Genomic DNA, 18157 nt, shown 5'->3' with positions numbered 1-18157 from the left:
GATTTTGAGAAGGCCTGTGATAGAGTGGATTGGGACTTCCTTGAGGGCACTCTTAGCCATATGGGCTTCTCTCAGAGATGGATCAAGGGAGTTTCACGCATGTATCCTGATGCCCGCAGTAGAGTGCTTGCTTGCGGTAATAGAAGCGAGCGGTTTCAGATTTCTCGCTCAGTATGGCAGGGCTGCCCTTTAGCCCCATTATTATATATCATAGTTGCAAAGGCCATGAGCATCTTTCTCCGCTCCACTGCTGGTATTTCGGGATTGAGGTTGCCTCTTTGTAGTCAAGAGGAATTGGTTGACTCTCAGTAAGCTGATGACACAGCCATGTTCTTGGAGGCTTCACATATATGCTTATGTTCCTTCCGGGTAGCACTAGAGGAGTTCTGTTTGGCAACAGGGGCACTCATTAATTGTCACAAATCTGTTGGTTTTTGGGTTAGTGATTCACCGAGAGTTGCTTGGGGTGCGGAGCTTGGTTTTTCTTGGATCAACAGAGGATGCACTGCTAGATATTTGGGATGCTAAATTGGGATTGATATTTCTCCTGTCGAGCAGTTTGCTCCGGTACTTATGAGTATCCGGAAGAAGCTCCTCCATTGGAGCTCCAGGAGATTAGATTTAGCTTCCAAAGCTTTGGTGGCTAATCAGGTATTGCTTGCCTCAGCTTGGTTTATTGCCTCTTGTTGGTGCTTCTCTCATGCGTGCATTGGCCAATTGCGGAGATTGATCCACAATTTTCTTTGGTCAGGTTTGGATGGCGCCTCAGACACTCGTGCCAGGGTAGCTTGGCTCACAGTTATTCAGTCAAAACGAGAGGGGGGCTTAAATATTATCGATCCGGATGTTCACTGCACGGTGTTGCTTTGCAAACTTGTGGTCACAGGTTTCCTACCAGGCACCGAGCCTTGGAAGGATTTTTCTTATCTCAAATTTCCGGATGTACACCTAGGGTCGGGAGAGACTACATGCCCAGCACATGTTTTTTGTTCACAGAGGCTGATTTCAAGGCACCATCTTCCCCTATTATTGCAGCCATTGTCAGAGCATGGAGAAGCATGAGATCTTTTTTGCGACGAAGGTCTCCTAGGTCTTTGGATGAGGCTGACAGACAACCTATTATGTGGAACGAGCTCATTAGGGATGAGGCTGGTCGGCCACTTGGTGCATCTCGTTATATGCAGTGGTCAGGATGGGAGAGATGTGCACACACAATTCTTGCTTGGAAGACCTTTAAGAGTCTTTCGGAGGATCGGAGAGCTGCATCCATTCAGCATCTTAGGGGCTCTCGCATTCGTATTGATCAGATTGATGCAAGTATTCCGCATGAGTGGCTTTCTGGGACCTTTCACGGAGACTATCATCTGAGTTGTCTTGGAGTTTTTTCGAGGATAGGCATACCTCTGCAGGTCATTGCTCTCCCGGGCCAGGAGGCTACAGATTGCATCATTTACTCTATCATGCCTGGAGGGAGATTGAGGAGACGTAGTATGGAGGAGATCATCCCAAATACTAGGCTTAGTCCAGTAAGGATTGTTGGTCGTTCGGGGAAGCATTGGTTCATTGACCCTTCTCCTCAGATAGTGACTCATGGCTCTTGGTGTTTGTGGTTATATGGTGGCAGTCCTATCAGATATCTTCCATGGGATCCAGGAGAGTGAGAGTGGATTGATGCCTGCGATCCTTTGAAAAGCCTTCCTTTTCTCAGTTTCACTGTCCGGAATGCCAGGCTTCTCCTCACTCGACAAATGCATAGGATCCCTACTCTCAAGCCTCATTGGGAGAGCTATGATATTTCTCCAGTGATACAGCACAGATATTGGCATACACTTTGACACTCATACAGAAGGAGCCAGATCTCTCATTTCTTTTGGTTATTCTTACATGGTGGTCTCCCCACCAATCAGTGGAGATCGGTTTTCGGTGTAGCACCTTCCTATCCTAGGTGTGCGGCAGATTCTGAGACTGTACAACATTGTTTATGGAGATGCAGCACTACACAACAGATTTGGGGTTCTGTAGCCCAACTTATGGGCAAATTGAGTGGCCGAGCCATGCATGTGACTTGGGGGGCAGTTGCTTGGCTCTCCCAGTCCGGTCCGCAGCTTTTTTACAAGGGCAGTGATACATATTCTACTATTTTCATTGCTGCCATGGCATATGAGGAGGATGGGGAGGGCTTTGCCTTGCAGGGCTCCTATCGCCATATCTCCACAGTTCCAATTCTTACTCTCACTTCTGATCATTGGACTCCTGGTTCTTGCTAGAGATGGGAGATTTGCAACAATATGTGAGGCCATTGAGGGCACCCGTCGCAAACATTGGGGGAAGCTTTAGGGTGGCTCTGATTGCATGCAAAAGCGCCGCAAGGCCTTCTTGTTGCAGATTTGGTGTCACGGTCCTTTTCTCACTGATAGGGGTGCTGAATTATAGACCACCGTGCAGTTGTCACCGCACCCCCCCCGGCACCAATTGTATGAGACAGCCTTCTCCTCCTAGAGCGGTCAACCACGGGAGAAGAGCACCCTTCCCCCTTTTTCAGATTTCTTGATTATTGCTCCCCTCCATGGAGCTGAGTTTGAACTTAGCTAGCACGACTGTTTTGCTTGGTAACTAATAGAAGGATCTCTTTCCCGGGGAATGAAAAAGGTACACCTTGTGCTTCCATCTAGGCTGGTTAAAATGTCTAATTTTTTCCAAGGGAAAAAGAGATCCTTCCATTAGTAGGAAAAAAAAAGCATTTGCATTGCTATAGATACAACCCTCTAATGAGGTATGAGTACTAGGATTTTTCCTTTTGGGGGGCGGGGGGGGGGCGGGGGGGGGGGAGTGTGTAACAAATTGATGGCATGGCTCAACGAGTCAAGGCCACGTGGCACCTGATCAAGGCTGTGTGGCATGCTCATGCACCACGGACACCCAGCATGGTTACATGAAAACCTGTTTTGTCCCCTACGAAACACGAAACAATGAAACAGACGCAAAATGAAACAAAATATACCCAACAAAAGATATTTCGCCCAAATTTGATGAAAACCCGTCTTGTCCCCCACGAAACATGAAACAATGAAACAGATGCAAAATGAAACAAAACACACCCAACAAAATGCTATTTCACCCAAATTTGAGATTTTTCCAAATTTGATATATAAAAAAACCCATACTCTTCTCCTCTTCTTCTTCTCTTTCACTTCTTTTCTTCTCCATCTCAATTTCCTTAAAAAAGGCTTAAAGACGAAACAATGAAATAGATGAAACATTTCTTGTGACTATGTGTAACCATTTCCAAATTTGACTTCTTGGTCAATTTCACCTAATTGCACACCCAATTGTTGAAATTTCTTACGAGTATTCCACTAGCTCTTCAATTTCTCATATTCCCTCAATTTAAAAATCCCAATTTCACTCGCATACGGTGGATATCTTGCCTACACAAGGCCTACCCACGCCCTTGTGCCACCCTCACCAAGTTCTCACCATTCTCTTCTCCATGTGGCTAGCCTCACCCAGCCAGTATACCCACATGCTCCCTCACCATCACCCTTCTTCAAGCAGCTAGCCTCACCCCCCTACAAGTTATGCCTCACCCCATTCCCCATATGGTAGCCTCGTCCCCTATTCTCATGTGCTAGCCATGAGAACAAGTTCCTACCCTTCCATTCTCCATGTGCTAGGACTCACCCCCCTATTCTCCGTGTGCTAGACTCGTCCTTCTATGGTTTTCCTTCTATGGTTTCTACAACGGTACCCACATGTGCTAGACTCACCCTTCTCCACGTGCACACTGCTTCTAACTCGAGCTTCTCTAAATGGTGACAGTAGGTCCTTTGCATGACTCCTAGCATGGCCCATACTCGAGTGCTAGTCTCATCCCCTCCCCCTCTTCTCCAAGTCTACTCGCTTTGCCCCCCTTCCACGGCTCCTACCCATGTGCTACCCTCGCCTCTCCAACCCGGTCCACTGGTCAGCATCTAGACCTTTCTAGGACTTTGAGACTAAATTGGATAGTGTATCCACTCCAAGTGTATCCGCCCGCTCTTTCAATAAAGCTCTGGAGTGTTTGACAGTGTTCAGCTCCCTTGCATGCTCTTCTTCATTTGTTTTATTGTTACTTCATACTCATTCACTTTCTTCAAGTTAACTAGCCTCGCCCCTTTGCCATCATATACCCCACCATACCCACCCCTCATCTGAGATCCAAAAAAAACTGCATCTATATCATAGATGACACATACAAATAAATGAAAACATGACCGACACCGATACTCATGGCATGCACACGTGTATCCAGTTGAACACAAGTGAAAAAACCCAGCAAAAATTTCCCATCACACCTCTAGAAAATTTGACTAATTCAGTGCACAAAGACAACCTGCTTGGCCACCCTCGTACCCCAAAGCCTCTTGCCACCCTCGCCCCCTATTCTTGTCTGCCCTCACATGTAGGCCACCATCGTCCCCAAAAGCTTCTCGTCACCACCCTTGTCTTCCGGCTTCTCCTCATTGCCACATCACCCCTCTCTGCATCTTTAAAACTAACACACAGCTCTGTGCACTTCATAAAAATCCAAATTTTGGCTGCTTATCATCACACATCCACAATTTCACCCCTGCTTAACATCAAAACCCCTCCAGTAAAGAACAGCCTCTTCCACGGACGCCCTCACCCTATTGAAACTCCATCGCACTTGCCATCCACGACTTGTTCACCGCTCGGCACTTCCACTCTCAGCTGCCTGCACATCACGGTGATAGTGGCCACATCACTCCCCGCTCATTCCTGGCTCGTTTCTCCGCTCCCCGTCTCCCATCTCCCAGCCCCAGTCTACACCTCCATACCTGCACGCTTCTCCGCACCGCGAACACAAACCTATTCATGTCACCCGTTCATCCTGGCTTCCCTCACAACCAAACCCCTCATTGTCATTCCATCAAATGAGGCTGTCTTCCCTCACAACCGAACCCCTCATCATCATTCCATCTAATGATGCTGTTGTCCCCGCCAATGACATCACTCTTTCTTCTTCACAACCACCTCGCCATCTTCTTCTTCCTTCCACTGCCCATCTCCAGGGTCTGATAGCAGTGACCCCCTGTACCGCCCCTCCGACCACCCTTGCTCCGCCTCAGCCTCCCACCAGCATCGTCCACCCGTACCTGCACACTCCCTCCCCCTCATCCCAACAACCAAATGGTGAGAATGGAGTACGTCTGATCCTCGAGGACGAAATCAAAATGAAGGTCTTTTTCTTCACGCAGCTTCACCCCTTTGCACTAATCAAATTTCCCCACTTCACACACACACCACACCAAACACCATCGCCTGTTTCTTCAGATTTAACAAAGCATCACACTGGGGTGGCATCCCGTGTTCTTAGGCAATTCCCTCATTGCGCCGAGGCGGTGCAGCGGTGCCTTGTCTCGTCTCCTTCTGCATGACAAGAACGTGGTCATCATGGCCGATAGAGGTAGGAAGGCTGGGAAGGAGTAAAGGAAATTGCAAGTAAGAAATTGGCAATCTCTGGGGCAGCAAAATGCAACTGGAAGAAAGCCCCACCAAGTAATCTGACGTCTCTGAGGTTAAGCACCCAGGTCGATTGGAGCACTACTATGTACCATTCTTGAACTTGGATTCTCGAGCATAGTAGCCGGGCATTTCATGAAACCCATTTTCATAATCTTTTCTTAAAAATCCCAGAAATTTCAAAACGTTTCATACAGGAAGGGCAGGAGGATGTGTCTAAAAAAATGCAAGATATCTTACTTACATAAATTAACTTGGACGATTATGGTTCAATGTAAAAAAACATACATTCTATCATACAAATCATGCAATGCCTACTTTTCAACAGTGACAAGAAAACCAACATAGATAAAAAGAAAGCCAAAGTTCAAAGTTCAGAGTTCAAAGTTCAAACACATGCAAAATATGTAGACAAAATGGCACCCTGCTAAATAAATGCTCTCAAAATATAACTAAGTCCAATCTGAATAGACTGAAATACAAATGTCATTGCTACTATGTTCCCGAGGGATGAGAACCAGATACTCTACATATCACAGTGTGTCTGTGCTCCATAGTTGTTACAAGGTGCGCCTGTAACAGTTAGAGGCGTTCGAGGCATACGAGGCGTACAACTGCCTAATCGAGGCGTCCACAAAAAAAATAAAAAATAAAAAAAATTTAAAAAAATTTGCTGGTTTGAGTCTTTAGATGGGGGCTTTAAGGGCCCAAGGCAGCCCCTCTCCCCATTATGGTACTGGTTGGAGCTAGACAGATCTGCATTGCTTTCTTGTATACCCTGCGCATATAGGTTGCATACTGAGCCTCTAGCAGTAGTGCTCCATCCATCACACCCCCCCACTAGCTCAGTACTTTCATAGTTTATTTCATGTTCATTTTGTCCTTTTTTTTTCTGGACATCCAGAAGACATTGACAGTTGTAAATTGATTTGTCTCATAGGTCGAGTTCGGCCTCTAGTAGACGTTAATACAACTTTCTTTCTTTCTTTCTTTCTTTCTTTCTTTCTTTCTTTCTCTCCCTCATTTTCTCCCTCCCTCCCTTAAGCCTTTCTTAAGACCCAAAGTTCAAAGTTCAAACTTCAAACACACTAGGATGATGATGTTTTTTATACGCACTTCTAGAACTCTCTATACTCTACCGGTTCATTTCAGTTCATTTCATTTTACTTTGTACCCTTGAATCTTGATGATGTATCCAGATGATAATGATGGACTATTTTGGTCTCATAGATCATTTTGGCCTTTTGCAGACGTTTAATACAGCTTTCTTTGTTTCACACACACACACTCTCTCTCCCTCTCCCTCTCCCTTTCCAGAGAGTGTATTAGATGTCACATGGTTGTAACTTTGGTCTCATTGGAAATCCCCAAGAGGATGAAAAAGCTCTTGCAACAAAAATTGGAGCCACTGATGTATCCATTACCGGAGCATGGCAGGTAGGCAGAGATGAAACCAGGGCGAAGATATTGATCATCAGGTTTGGTGACTTGGAGAAGAAGAAGGCCTTCCTCTCCAAAAGGATGGCCCTTAAGGGGGAAAAGATTTATTTGGATGAGGACCTTACACTGGCACAGATAGCACACCCGAAGGAACACATGCCGCGTGTGCTTGAGGCAAGGAAAGAGGGGAAATGGGTGGTATACAGAGATGGCTGAGTCATCATTACGGAGAGGAGGCCCGCTTGACGGTGCGCGGCCTATGAGACCTTGTGATTCACGGTGTGGAATTGCAACGGAGCCCTTAGAACAGATGCAGGATACTTTGAGGATACTTTCAGACACAGTGATATTGCTATGTATACGGAGACCCATCAGTGCACAAACAAGAGGCTTCCTGACATCCAAGGTTATAGATGGGAATCAGTTTTCCGCCCTCAGCCACGCACAGTGGGAGGTACCAGAGGATCTGGAGGAGTGGCAATACTTTACAGGGAGGAGCTTCGTGACAAAATACATGTGGTACATAGAGATGCAGATGCGAGGTACATGTAGGTCCGAATATGCAGAGAGGGGCTCCGCGAGCTATATGTGGCGGTATGCTACTTTCCCCCAGCCCACTCCAGGTTTGCACCATCAGGAGAGTTGCCATATATACCACTATATGATTATATCATGAGGTTTGCCAGCATGGGAGACATATTACTATTGGGAGACTTTAATGCACGTACAAGCACACAGAGCAGATAGAGCTGTATGATACTCAAGAGGCTATGTACCGGGAGATCACAGCAGAGGATGTAGGGTTGCAGAGATCAAAACAAGATGAGGGGAAGATTACAGATTATGGAAGGCATTTTCTCACACTGGGGAGTGCACATGGGTTGGTCATATACAATGGCTTATCGAGATGGCAAGGATCAGATGCTCTCACACACTGGAACTCTAAAGGGGGAGCGAGCACAGTGGACTACTTGATGGGATCTCCTTCATTGATACCTGATGTGAGGGGTTTCACGATTTCCAATAGGCCCATTGGCATAGTAGCCGATCATGCATACCTAGGTAGATCCCCGAGAGATGGGCCAGCCACTCATCTACCTAGGTACCCGAGATATCAGTTTACATGTGAGACAGTTGGGGTTTATCGAGATCCAGTATCTGATGGCTTGTTCGCTTTAGACCCGCATAGCCCTCTAGACGTGATCATGAGAGGATTGGCAGGTGTACTACATGCATCCGCCTCATATGTGTTTCCCTGCACTATGATCCCTTCTACCCAACCCCGCAGCATTGCCCCACAGAACAATTGGTATGATGACGAGTGTCGTGAGACACGAGCACAGCTACAGCGTGAGATTGCCATTGGGTCTCACACTCATAGAGACAGGCCAGGATGATCTTTCGGTGCCTTGTGCGGAGGAAGAAACGAGCCTATCTGGCTAAGCTAAAGGAGGAGATCTACCAACTCTTCCTGGGGAAGGGCAGCAAGAGGGCATGGAAGATGTTTCAGGAGAGACAGCCTCGTACTCCGATTACTACACCTGAGGCATGGCATACTTATGCTAGAGAGCTATATGTTGCACTAGGACAGCCCCCCACCCCCCCTCCACTGGGAGCTAGACCGGCTAGCAGCACCTTTTTTACTATGCGGATGGTGCTAGATGCAATAGACAGGTTACAGAATGGAAAGGCACAGGATCATGATGGGCTAGTTGGAGAGCGCTTCTCATATGCACGAGACACTTTGGCTCCGCTCATCGTACATGTGTTTAATCGTGCCATTTCCCAACAAACTGGACAAAGCATATCATTGTACCACTCTTTAAGAGTGGGGACCCCATGGTACCAGGCAACTACAGGACGATCATGATTGGTCATTACTTGGGCCAATTATATGGCTCTATATTGGAGTCGGAGCTGAGCCGATGGGCAGAGAGGCATGGTCATCGAGCACATGGACAGGCTGGCTTCAGGAGAGGATTTACTACCTTGGATCACATACTGACACTTCGGGCACTTATTGAAGAGTGCAGGGCAAAAAAGAGAAGGATATACTGCTACTCTGTGGACTTCCGCAAAGCCTTCGATACCGTACCACGTGCCAGGCTTATGAACAGATTGCATGACATTGAGGTACCCGAGGATATGCAATGGGGGATATATGCTTTGTATGAGTCTGTGACAGGCAGAGTCCAAGCTCCAGGCGGACTATCTGATAGGGTGACCAGCACAATAGGGGTGAAGCAGGGATGCCCGCTATTGCCCACCCTCTTTGGACTGTACATTGATGCGGTCTCTGATTATGTAGACAGATTGGGAGGCCTAGGGGCATGCCTGGCAAGGGTCTTGATACCCATCTTGTTATATGCTGATGATATTGTTCTAATCTCAAACTCTCCGGAGGGATTACAGAGATACCTGGATGCATTATAGGCTTTCTGTGCGGATAGAGATCTGACAGTGAACCTTGGGAAAACCAAGGTTATGGTGTTTAACACCACACAGGCATGGGTGACGAGATCAAAGCCTCAGTTCACTTTCCGAGGGGAGCCGGTAGAGTACATCAGGTCATATGTCTACTTGGGAGTTACTTTCACAGGACCGCGTTTCTCCCCGAAGGAGGCAGCAGCAGCTAGATTAGCTCGAGGGCATGCAGGCTTGGGGGCACTTGAGAGGCAGCGTGCACACATACAGTTTCAGGAGCCACGCACGAAATTGTGGCTATTTGATACGCTTGTCACACCGACCCTCATGTAAGGAGCTCCAATTTGGGGGCCCAGTATACATCACAGATCTCAGAGAGGGACAAATGAGGGATGGAGGCAAATGGAGAGACCACTGATTATGATGATTGCCCGCATGATTCGGAGCAAATCATCAGTACCACATGAGATTGTTCGGGCTGAGTTGGGTGCCCCACCAGTAGTAACCGAGGCCCTATTCCAGGCAGTTACCTTTTTACAACGGCTATGGGAGCACCTTTTTACAACGGCTATGGGAGCTCCCTCAGCAGAGGTACTCCCGATTGGCATTGACCTCATCCATACAGTTGGCAGAGGATGGAGATACTCATGGTTGGTACGCTCAGATGAGATCATGGTTTTGACCTACATGGTTTGCGGATAGAGGCACTACCACCCTTTCAGTACAGTCTGGATTGTCCATTTTTGGATCTCACCCGCTCAGAGCAAAACCGTGTGATCAGGATGGATATCATCAGAGTGGACACAGAGAGGACATGGACTAGCCCCCTTGAGCCCTTGGGCACGAAAATGGCTCATTACAAGAGCCATTTTCTACACCTCTCACCGGATGATTTTATCACCCGCCCGGCGTAAATGGATGTACACCTATCACAAGGGATACGTTGTGCCATTGGACAAATCCAGACCTCATCACACCAGCTACGGATTGAGACAGGGCGATATGTGCATCAGATCTTGGATGACCGCATTTGTCAGCTATGCTACCAGGAGGTAGAGACAGAGGAACACTACATTTGCCGATGTACAGTCTATTATGAGATCCGAGGGAGATATCACTGCCTCTTCCGAGATAGTTTTGGGCCGTTACGCAGGGTCATGGAGTTTGAGGATCAGTGATGCCTGGGATTGTTTCTACTTGAGCTCAGGAGACACAGAGAGACCCTCTTGGCAGACAGGAGGCCGAGCCATGATGTACCTAGACAGAGGACCCTGACAAATTTCTTTGGCACCAACACCAGCAACCTAGCCCACACACCTCCTGATACCTCCTCCATTGGGCCATCGGGGCACTGACCACGCTCCCAGGGAGTCACCACTAATAGAGCACTTATCTTATGTCGTGCTCGTCGGCCACGCCCACTAGGATCCCGACCACGGCATCCTCACCATCGCCAGATCAGAGCCATTATTGCTCGGCATCGGAGGCGCCTACCTCGCTTCTACGACCTCTCCATTCTAGACAGCCCCATGGCGGAGATACTTGATCTAAGGAGAGGGCAACACTTCAACTGATCAGCATACATGGGTCTACCTGATATACATTTTTCAGTATTTTCCAGTATTTTTTACTCAGTATCATCTCGGAGTCTTACAGTTCTGTTCTTATAACTGTAGGACAATCAGTTTATTGTACTTTTTAGTCTCATTTAGTTGTTCTCTTTGATGAGACACCAACTTGAGATGTACTCTCAGTTTTGGTCTCATAGGCCACTATGGCCTCTTAGAGACGTTAATATATCATTTCATTTCTCTCTTAACTTTCACTATATATATTAATCTATCTATCACTATATAAACAAACGCCTCTAACACGCCTCTAACACGCCTCTAACGTCTCTAAAAAATACGAGTCTTTCGAGGCACGTACCATACCCGCCTCGTACCAAATGCCTCTGACGCCTCTAACAACCTTGCTGTGCTCTATAGTGATGTCCTCCTGAAAGACACCGAGCCCATCTTCGATGAAAGGGATGATTTTCCTGGCCAGTAAAGGTGGAAGGGACCATCCAGCCAACAGGCTTCTTCTCTACAAAATTTTCCAGATTTCACCAGGTTTCTTTTTACATTGATGGCAAGAAAACGCGAAGGGTATTTTGTGAAGAGGTAGAATGGAGAGAAGAAGAGCTTTCCTGTTGGCAGTCTATAACCCCTGCATCAACCATCTTTTTCTGCAACTTTCCTTCTGGCCTAACCCTAAGTCTAGCCTGCTCCTACTGCATTTGTCACCTTTCTCCTCGCCTGCAAACCGTAATCTCCTTCTCGTCACCTTTTCCCCCTCTATTCCCATTACCTGAAAACCCTGATTTCCTCTTGAGCCTGTCTCACCGTGCTTCCGCCTATGGTTCAGCTCTGCAGCCCCACTGCCTAGTCATACAGCCCATCGCTAAGCTGTGCAGCCTGTTGCCCAGCTTGTAACATTAACATTTATGTTCATCTTTGCAGCCCACCCTGATGTGGCTCACAAACCTGTGTGACTGGACACCTGGCTCAATTCTCCTGCAGGACTTGCTCTTGTTGATGATGCATCCCTGCTTTCTCCCAGATTTGGCTGATTCCTGCCAATTTCTCCTCCCCCATTGCACTTAATTACGGCTCACACTTGCACCCACTTGCATACCACTCCTTGGCACAACCATTTATGTATTTATTTAAACAAGAAAATCCAGGGATAGAGATGGATACCTTGAAGATGAAGCAAGAAAAAGCTCCCATGCCAACCCCTATGATCAAAATTGCCGTACGTGATACATATAAAAGCTCCTTACCAGTCGCTTGAGGCCTTATATAAGCCTGAATCAAAGAGAAGCAATAAAGAACAATTTGAGTGGTAAGTCATAACACTCTAAGCCCTCAGTGTTATCCCTTGCATTTTGCTTCATTTGAACTATCTCTTTCGCCCCCACAAAAACCCTCCAAACTTTTTTTTACCTTGTAGACATCATATGTAAATAGAGAACTCATTGCAATGAATTCAGCTGAACCAGAAGATGTTGCAGCCATAAATACAATCGTCAAAATCAAAATGACACCACCTGCTCAATCCACAAAACCCTTTAATTTGATGGAGGCAAAGGTGAGCAAGCTTCTTCAAAAATTCTGATGCTGCAACAACTACAACACACAATATTGACACTAGCACAAATTGGGATGAGTATCTTTTTGGTCTGCCTTTGTAGAAGGCACGACTAAGGAATAGCTATGTTTTGTGTGGAGACTAATTTCTTCACTTCTCTCTCATTCTTTATAGACACATGTCACATGCCGTGAGGATTGCGATTGGCCAGATCTGTCTCATCACATGGCATGAGGGTGGAGATTGGTAGCCCTCTGTCACCCTTTTCTCTCTCTTCACAACCCCCTTTCCAACCCTTTCTCTCTCTTTGCAGCCCTCTACCACCCCTTTCTCTCTCTTCACAGCCCTCTGCTGCCCCTTTCTCTCTCCCAGTGGGCACCTGAACATATCCAAAAAATACAATAAGCAAACTTTTCAAGAATTTGAAAAATTACATGGTGCAGATGAACGGTGACATTCCTTTTGTGTGTGACAGTGCAAGACAGCTTGCATCCTGAACAAAAATGGCAACCCCCTCACACAACACATGCAACGCAAAGAAAGAAAGAAAGATATATTAAGCGTCTACTAAAGGCCCAATGGGCCTATAATACCAAAGTGATACAATAATGTCCATGGCATATCGCACCATGGAATGGAAAATAAAACAGAAACAAAACATAAACATAGATATCTCACTGGGGTGATACAAAATTGTCCATGGAAACTCATCATGGAATACTAGGAACATAGAAACATGAGAGCAACATCAGCCCCCAATAGATGGTATACCACTCTCCAAAATATCAAGCATCGGGCTAATGAGTATGGCTGAGAGGTCTCCCTCAGCTACATCACGTGGAAAGGTAGCTCGATGGCGGTGGAACATGTCCTGGATCTAGAGCTACTGATGGGATCATGGCCAACGTCCCAGGTGCTTGGGGCATCGGGCACGCTGGAGTGCAAAGGCCCGATCTGAGGTAACTCCTCTCAGGTGAGGTGGGTTTGGAGCAGCTCGAGGCGGGTCCACAAGATCCACTGTATCGGTGTCCTTCACCTCCTGGGTCCGGAAGAAACTGGTGATGGTTGGCTGGCGAGGGAAAGGGCGGGGTGGCTGGGGCCGAAGCTCTCTCAAGAAAGTGTCCTTGCGTCTGCGGAGCTCAAGCAGGAAGAGGCCTATGAAATACTAGTTCGGGAAGTCAATGATCTTGGAGAGTGGACCAAATCCCTCACGAAACAAACAGTAAAACCTCCTGCAGATCTCATAGTATACTAGGTAGCGGCGTATGTAATGCTCCTCCGTCTCAACCTCTGAGTGGCATACTCAGCAGATCCTCTCCTCTTTGGGTCTTCATATGAGCTTCCCGGCTCTGAAGAGGCGCTCAACTCTACCTGTCTCCACTCTGAGGCGATGGGATGAAATCCGTATCTAGCCAATCGCAATGCACATGGCATGGGACATGTGAACACTCAGGCATCCCGGCTGCTGGATGAATCCATCGTCAGTGAGCATGAGGAAGTGATCTCTGTAGAAGTGCATGTTCGTTGGGAGCTCTGGAGGTGTGATCCATGTTTACAAAACTGAAAACTATTGTGCAGGAAATGGAAATGTAAGGAATCCAATCAGCCCTCACTCCAAAACTGTCGGAATGCACAACGGAAAAATAAGCCAAGTGTTGTAGAGAACAAAACGTAGAAGTGTAGAGAGAGAGAAGTTGTATAAACTCTGCTATATACACAAGATTAGGTACAAATACGGTGTGGGCGGCAAGGCTGGTATTTATACCACCCTACAGTGCTGGTCGGCCAACCCAAAACCAGCCGACTGGGTGCACACATGTCCATGACTGAGAAAATGACTAGCCGGCCAGGACAAGACATGGTCGGCCAGGAGAAAAACATAGTCGGCCAACACCAGACAGTCCCCACGACAAAAAAAAGGGAGAAATACCCACGAAAACATGGGAAAAGCTCCTGGGCGGGCAAACCACAACAAAGGCCCTCACTGAGTAATATGTCCAGACAAGAGATGATTGCTTACACCCCCTCTCAGCTCCTGGATGTGGAACCAACCCCAGTGAGCTGGAGTGCTGCCGAAGCATAGCCTAAGGTAGAGACTTCGTGAAGAGGTCCGCTGCATTGTCCTCCGTCGAACAAAACTTTAACAAGATGTCATCACCCAAAATCTTCTCACGAACAAAGTGACTCTGGATGACCGTGGGTTCCACCAGGGGAAACCCAATCTCGCCAAGTAACCTCTGCAACCTCACCACCTTGCAAGTAGCACCACAAGCAGCCCGGTACTCTACCTCTGTAGATGACAAGGCAAAAATTGGCTGCCTCTTGCTGCTCCATGAAATAGCTCCTGAGCCAAGGGTAAATCCGTAGCGTGATGTAGATCTCCTCGGGATCTCCTCCCTAATCTGAGTCACTGCAAGCTTGGAGTCTGACTCCATGCGTCGTTCCCCCTCTAGTGTCATAGAAGAGTCCAAGATCCTTCGTGCCCTGCAGATATACCACAAGATCCACAACCCTGCGTCCCAATGAGTCTTCAAAGGCGTCTGCATGAATGAGCTCAACAGCCCCACCGGGAAGCTCAAGTCCAATCTGGTGTTCAGCAACCAAATCAATTCCGATACAAGGAGGCATCAACCTGCTCGCAAGGATCAACTGTAACTTTGGTATGCCAAGTCCTGGAACTTGCTGAAGACCATACAGGAAACCTGTAAACCACTCCCTTTGAACCCGGAACCTCAAAGCCTGGAGGCTACGCAACAGACACCACCTCCCGTAAGTCACCATCTGCCACTTGCATGGCTTTCCTACAAGTCCCCTGGGAAAGAGCTTCCTCAACTATAGTAGGCTCTTTGTCTTGAATAATACGAGACATCAAAGCATAGTTCACCTGTAAAGGTTCCTTTGATTGACAAACGCAAGAACTGGAATGTCCTTGCCTATTGCTGCCAACATCTGGCAAGCCATCCACCATCTGGTCCCAGAAAGCCCGCCGCAGCGCATCCACATTCAAGTGGTCATGACGAAATCGCCACAAATCACCTAACTGAGAACCTGTAAGAGAAAGTGCTGAGAGTTTATAGATCCCATTCTCCACTCCGCCTTCCCATACAACCTGGCTTGCTGCTTTGTCTCGTAGAACAACAAAATGCTCATCAAACTCCATCCAGTCTTGCAAACCTCATGCACTGACAACAGATGAAAACCAAGAGATGGGACATAAAGAACCTGGGAGGAATGCTTCCCCCCTTTGCCATCAAGAACGATCTCTAACTTGCCCTCACTGTGAATAGGGATAGTGGACTTGTCACCACTCAGGATGTGACCTGCGTGCCTTCTAAGATCCTGTAATAACTCTCAGGAAGGAGTCACGTGCCTCGAAGCACCACTATCTAGAATCCAGTCTCGAGTGTCCCTAGCAGTGAGTCCAACTGCCTCCCTACTCGAAGAAGATGAAGCATCTGTGTCCATAATCTCCATGTGCACAAAAGCTAGAGTCTTCACGGTTACTACTGAGGAATCTGCACCTCTCAGTGCTCTGCTTAGGACATTTCCGCCAATAGTGACCTTTCTCGCCACAATTGTTACAGGTCTGCTCTGCCTTCAAAGCGTCACGATCCAAGTCGGGCTCTTGCTGAGAAGACTTCTCCTGTGAAGACTTCCCTTTGTCCTTACTGCAGCCTTTCGACCGCTGGCCAGTTAAGGCCTCAGAACCTCCACCCTGTGGGAGGGTTCGTAAAACGCTCTTCCTCGTCCAAGACCATAGGCACAAGCTCCTTCCATGTGATGGTATTGAGCCTCCCACTAGTGATCAAAGAGGAGTAAAAAGCTGAATATTGAAAGGTCAGATGAGACAGCAAAGTGATGGCCATGTCCTCTGAAGATATCTCCTTCCCAGCCTAAAGAACCTCCTGCTCAAGAGCCTGCAACTTATTGATGTGCTCTTGCATCATCAAAGACTTTGCAAGATTCATCACCTGCATCTGCACTTCCAAGGAAATCCGCTTCATGGGTGATACCTTGTTATATAGGGAAGCTAAATGTTGCCAAATCCCTCTGGCCAGCGTCATATGTTTGATATGACTAATCACCTATGGTGTGCAATTAAGAAAGATGAAAGAATGCACACGGGCATTGACATGATCCCACAACTGCGCCTCAACCTCCCGTTCTTTCCAAGTAGAGGGAAAAGCTCCCCGTTCTCCAACTCTGGTCGTGGAACACCAACCACAATGAAATTAGCCGAGTCATAAGACTCCAAGATAGACAGACTCCTCCATTACCTTCCGGATGCCGTAGTTGGTTCCGTCCAACTGTCGATCCACCGGGAATGTGGGAGAGTAGGTATCTTCACGTGCTTCTCAGCCATCTCAGGCAAATCTGCCATCTCAAGGGTTCACAAGGTCTTGTGAAGGGAGCGTGGGTGGGAAAAAAAATGGAGAAGGGGCTACAAAATAATATGAAAGGTGGCTCTCCAACGGTGATGGCCGTCTTCTACCCAATCTCCAAGTCCCGAACAGCCCAAGAATTCTCCAATGAGCACCAAAAATTAGCAAACCCTCAAGCTCCCACTATCTCCAAGCTTCAAGCCACCTGGGGCTTTGATACCATGTCGGAATGCACAACGGAAAAATAAGACAAGTGCTGTAGAGAACAAAACGCAGTAGAAATGAAATGAAATGAAATGTTATATTAACGTCTTCAAAAGGCCATAATGACCTATGAGACCAAAAGTTACATCATGGTGGATCTGATACAATGTCTGGATAAAAAAAACCCAGAAAAATGAAAAATAAAGATGATACTACTGGTACCTAGAAAATGAAACTGGAACTGGAATATAGCGAGGGGGGGGGGTACGCTATGGAGGTGAGTGGAATATAGTGAAGGGATACAATATCATGTGGGACGGAGGGGTACACTATGGAGGTGCCTCCATCTCATAGTATGTGCCGCATCGGACACTGGCGGATCTCCTCAATATCCTCTGTGGTCAGCACCCTGACTGGGTGTCCCGCATGCCTCGCAAGAATAATCCGAATCTGCCGCTGCAACCTCCGTCTATGCTGGGATGCCCCCCTCCGTAGTCGTGGGCATCTGGACCACCCAAGCTCAATCGCACGATCAATCAGTGTACCCCTGGTGTGGGCGGTATCCATGTCCTGCTGCTGCTGTGGTCCATCTGGCACAGTGATGGCTGGACTAAAGAAATCTGTAATGTGCCTCTGAGTCTGGCTCTCTGTGTGCCTAAGCAGGCTATCTCTATGTCTCCGCAGCTCAAGCAAGAACAATCCCAAACACCTCTGGTCCTGGTACCCCATGACTCTGGAAAGTGGTCCAAAACCCTCTCTGAATAAACAGTGGAAACGACCACGTATCTCATAGTATGCAGTACAATGGCATATATAATGCAGCTCTGTCTCTGGCTCCCCATGACTTGCTTTTTTCGAAGATCCGAACGCTGCTGATAGATTCCACGTCTGATTTCTTCTAGGCCTCTTGGGTGGGTGCGTTGATTTAGGCTCCTCTCCTTCCACCTAAGCTGCGCTTCCCCATCGCGGGGTCCGCGATAGGTAGGCGGGTACTACGAGCCTTCTGCCCCACGCGTCCGCCCGCGGGTTAGATGCGTGGTTCACCGGTT

At 47.5% G+C, this 18157-nt stretch overlaps 1 protein-coding gene across 7 annotated transcripts in view; it reads right to left on the bottom strand.

The window, feature by feature from the left end:
* Positions 1 to 18157, bottom strand: part of LOC147605445 (urea-proton symporter DUR3-like) — a 120895-nt gene that overhangs the window by 5050 nt on the left and 97688 nt on the right. For all 7 annotated transcript variants that reach the window (XM_086793601.1, XM_086793600.1, XM_086793606.1 and 4 more), the window contains 2 exons: positions 12378 to 12481; positions 12132 to 12239 (listed from right to left, as the gene is read on the bottom strand). In XM_086793601.1, coding sequence (XP_086649727.1) covers positions 12132 to 12239; positions 12378 to 12481 — 212 coding nt within the window. The remainder of the gene's footprint in view (positions 1 to 12131; positions 12240 to 12377; positions 12482 to 18157) is intronic.

Source organism: Cibotium barometz, chromosome 59 (assembly GCF_041138505.1).
Source record: "Cibotium barometz isolate CiBa-2024 chromosome 59, ASM4113850v1, whole genome shotgun sequence".
Classification (NCBI taxonomy): Eukaryota; Viridiplantae; Streptophyta; class Polypodiopsida; order Cyatheales; family Cibotiaceae; genus Cibotium; species Cibotium barometz.
This window is presented reverse-complemented; position numbering and strand designations above follow the sequence as displayed.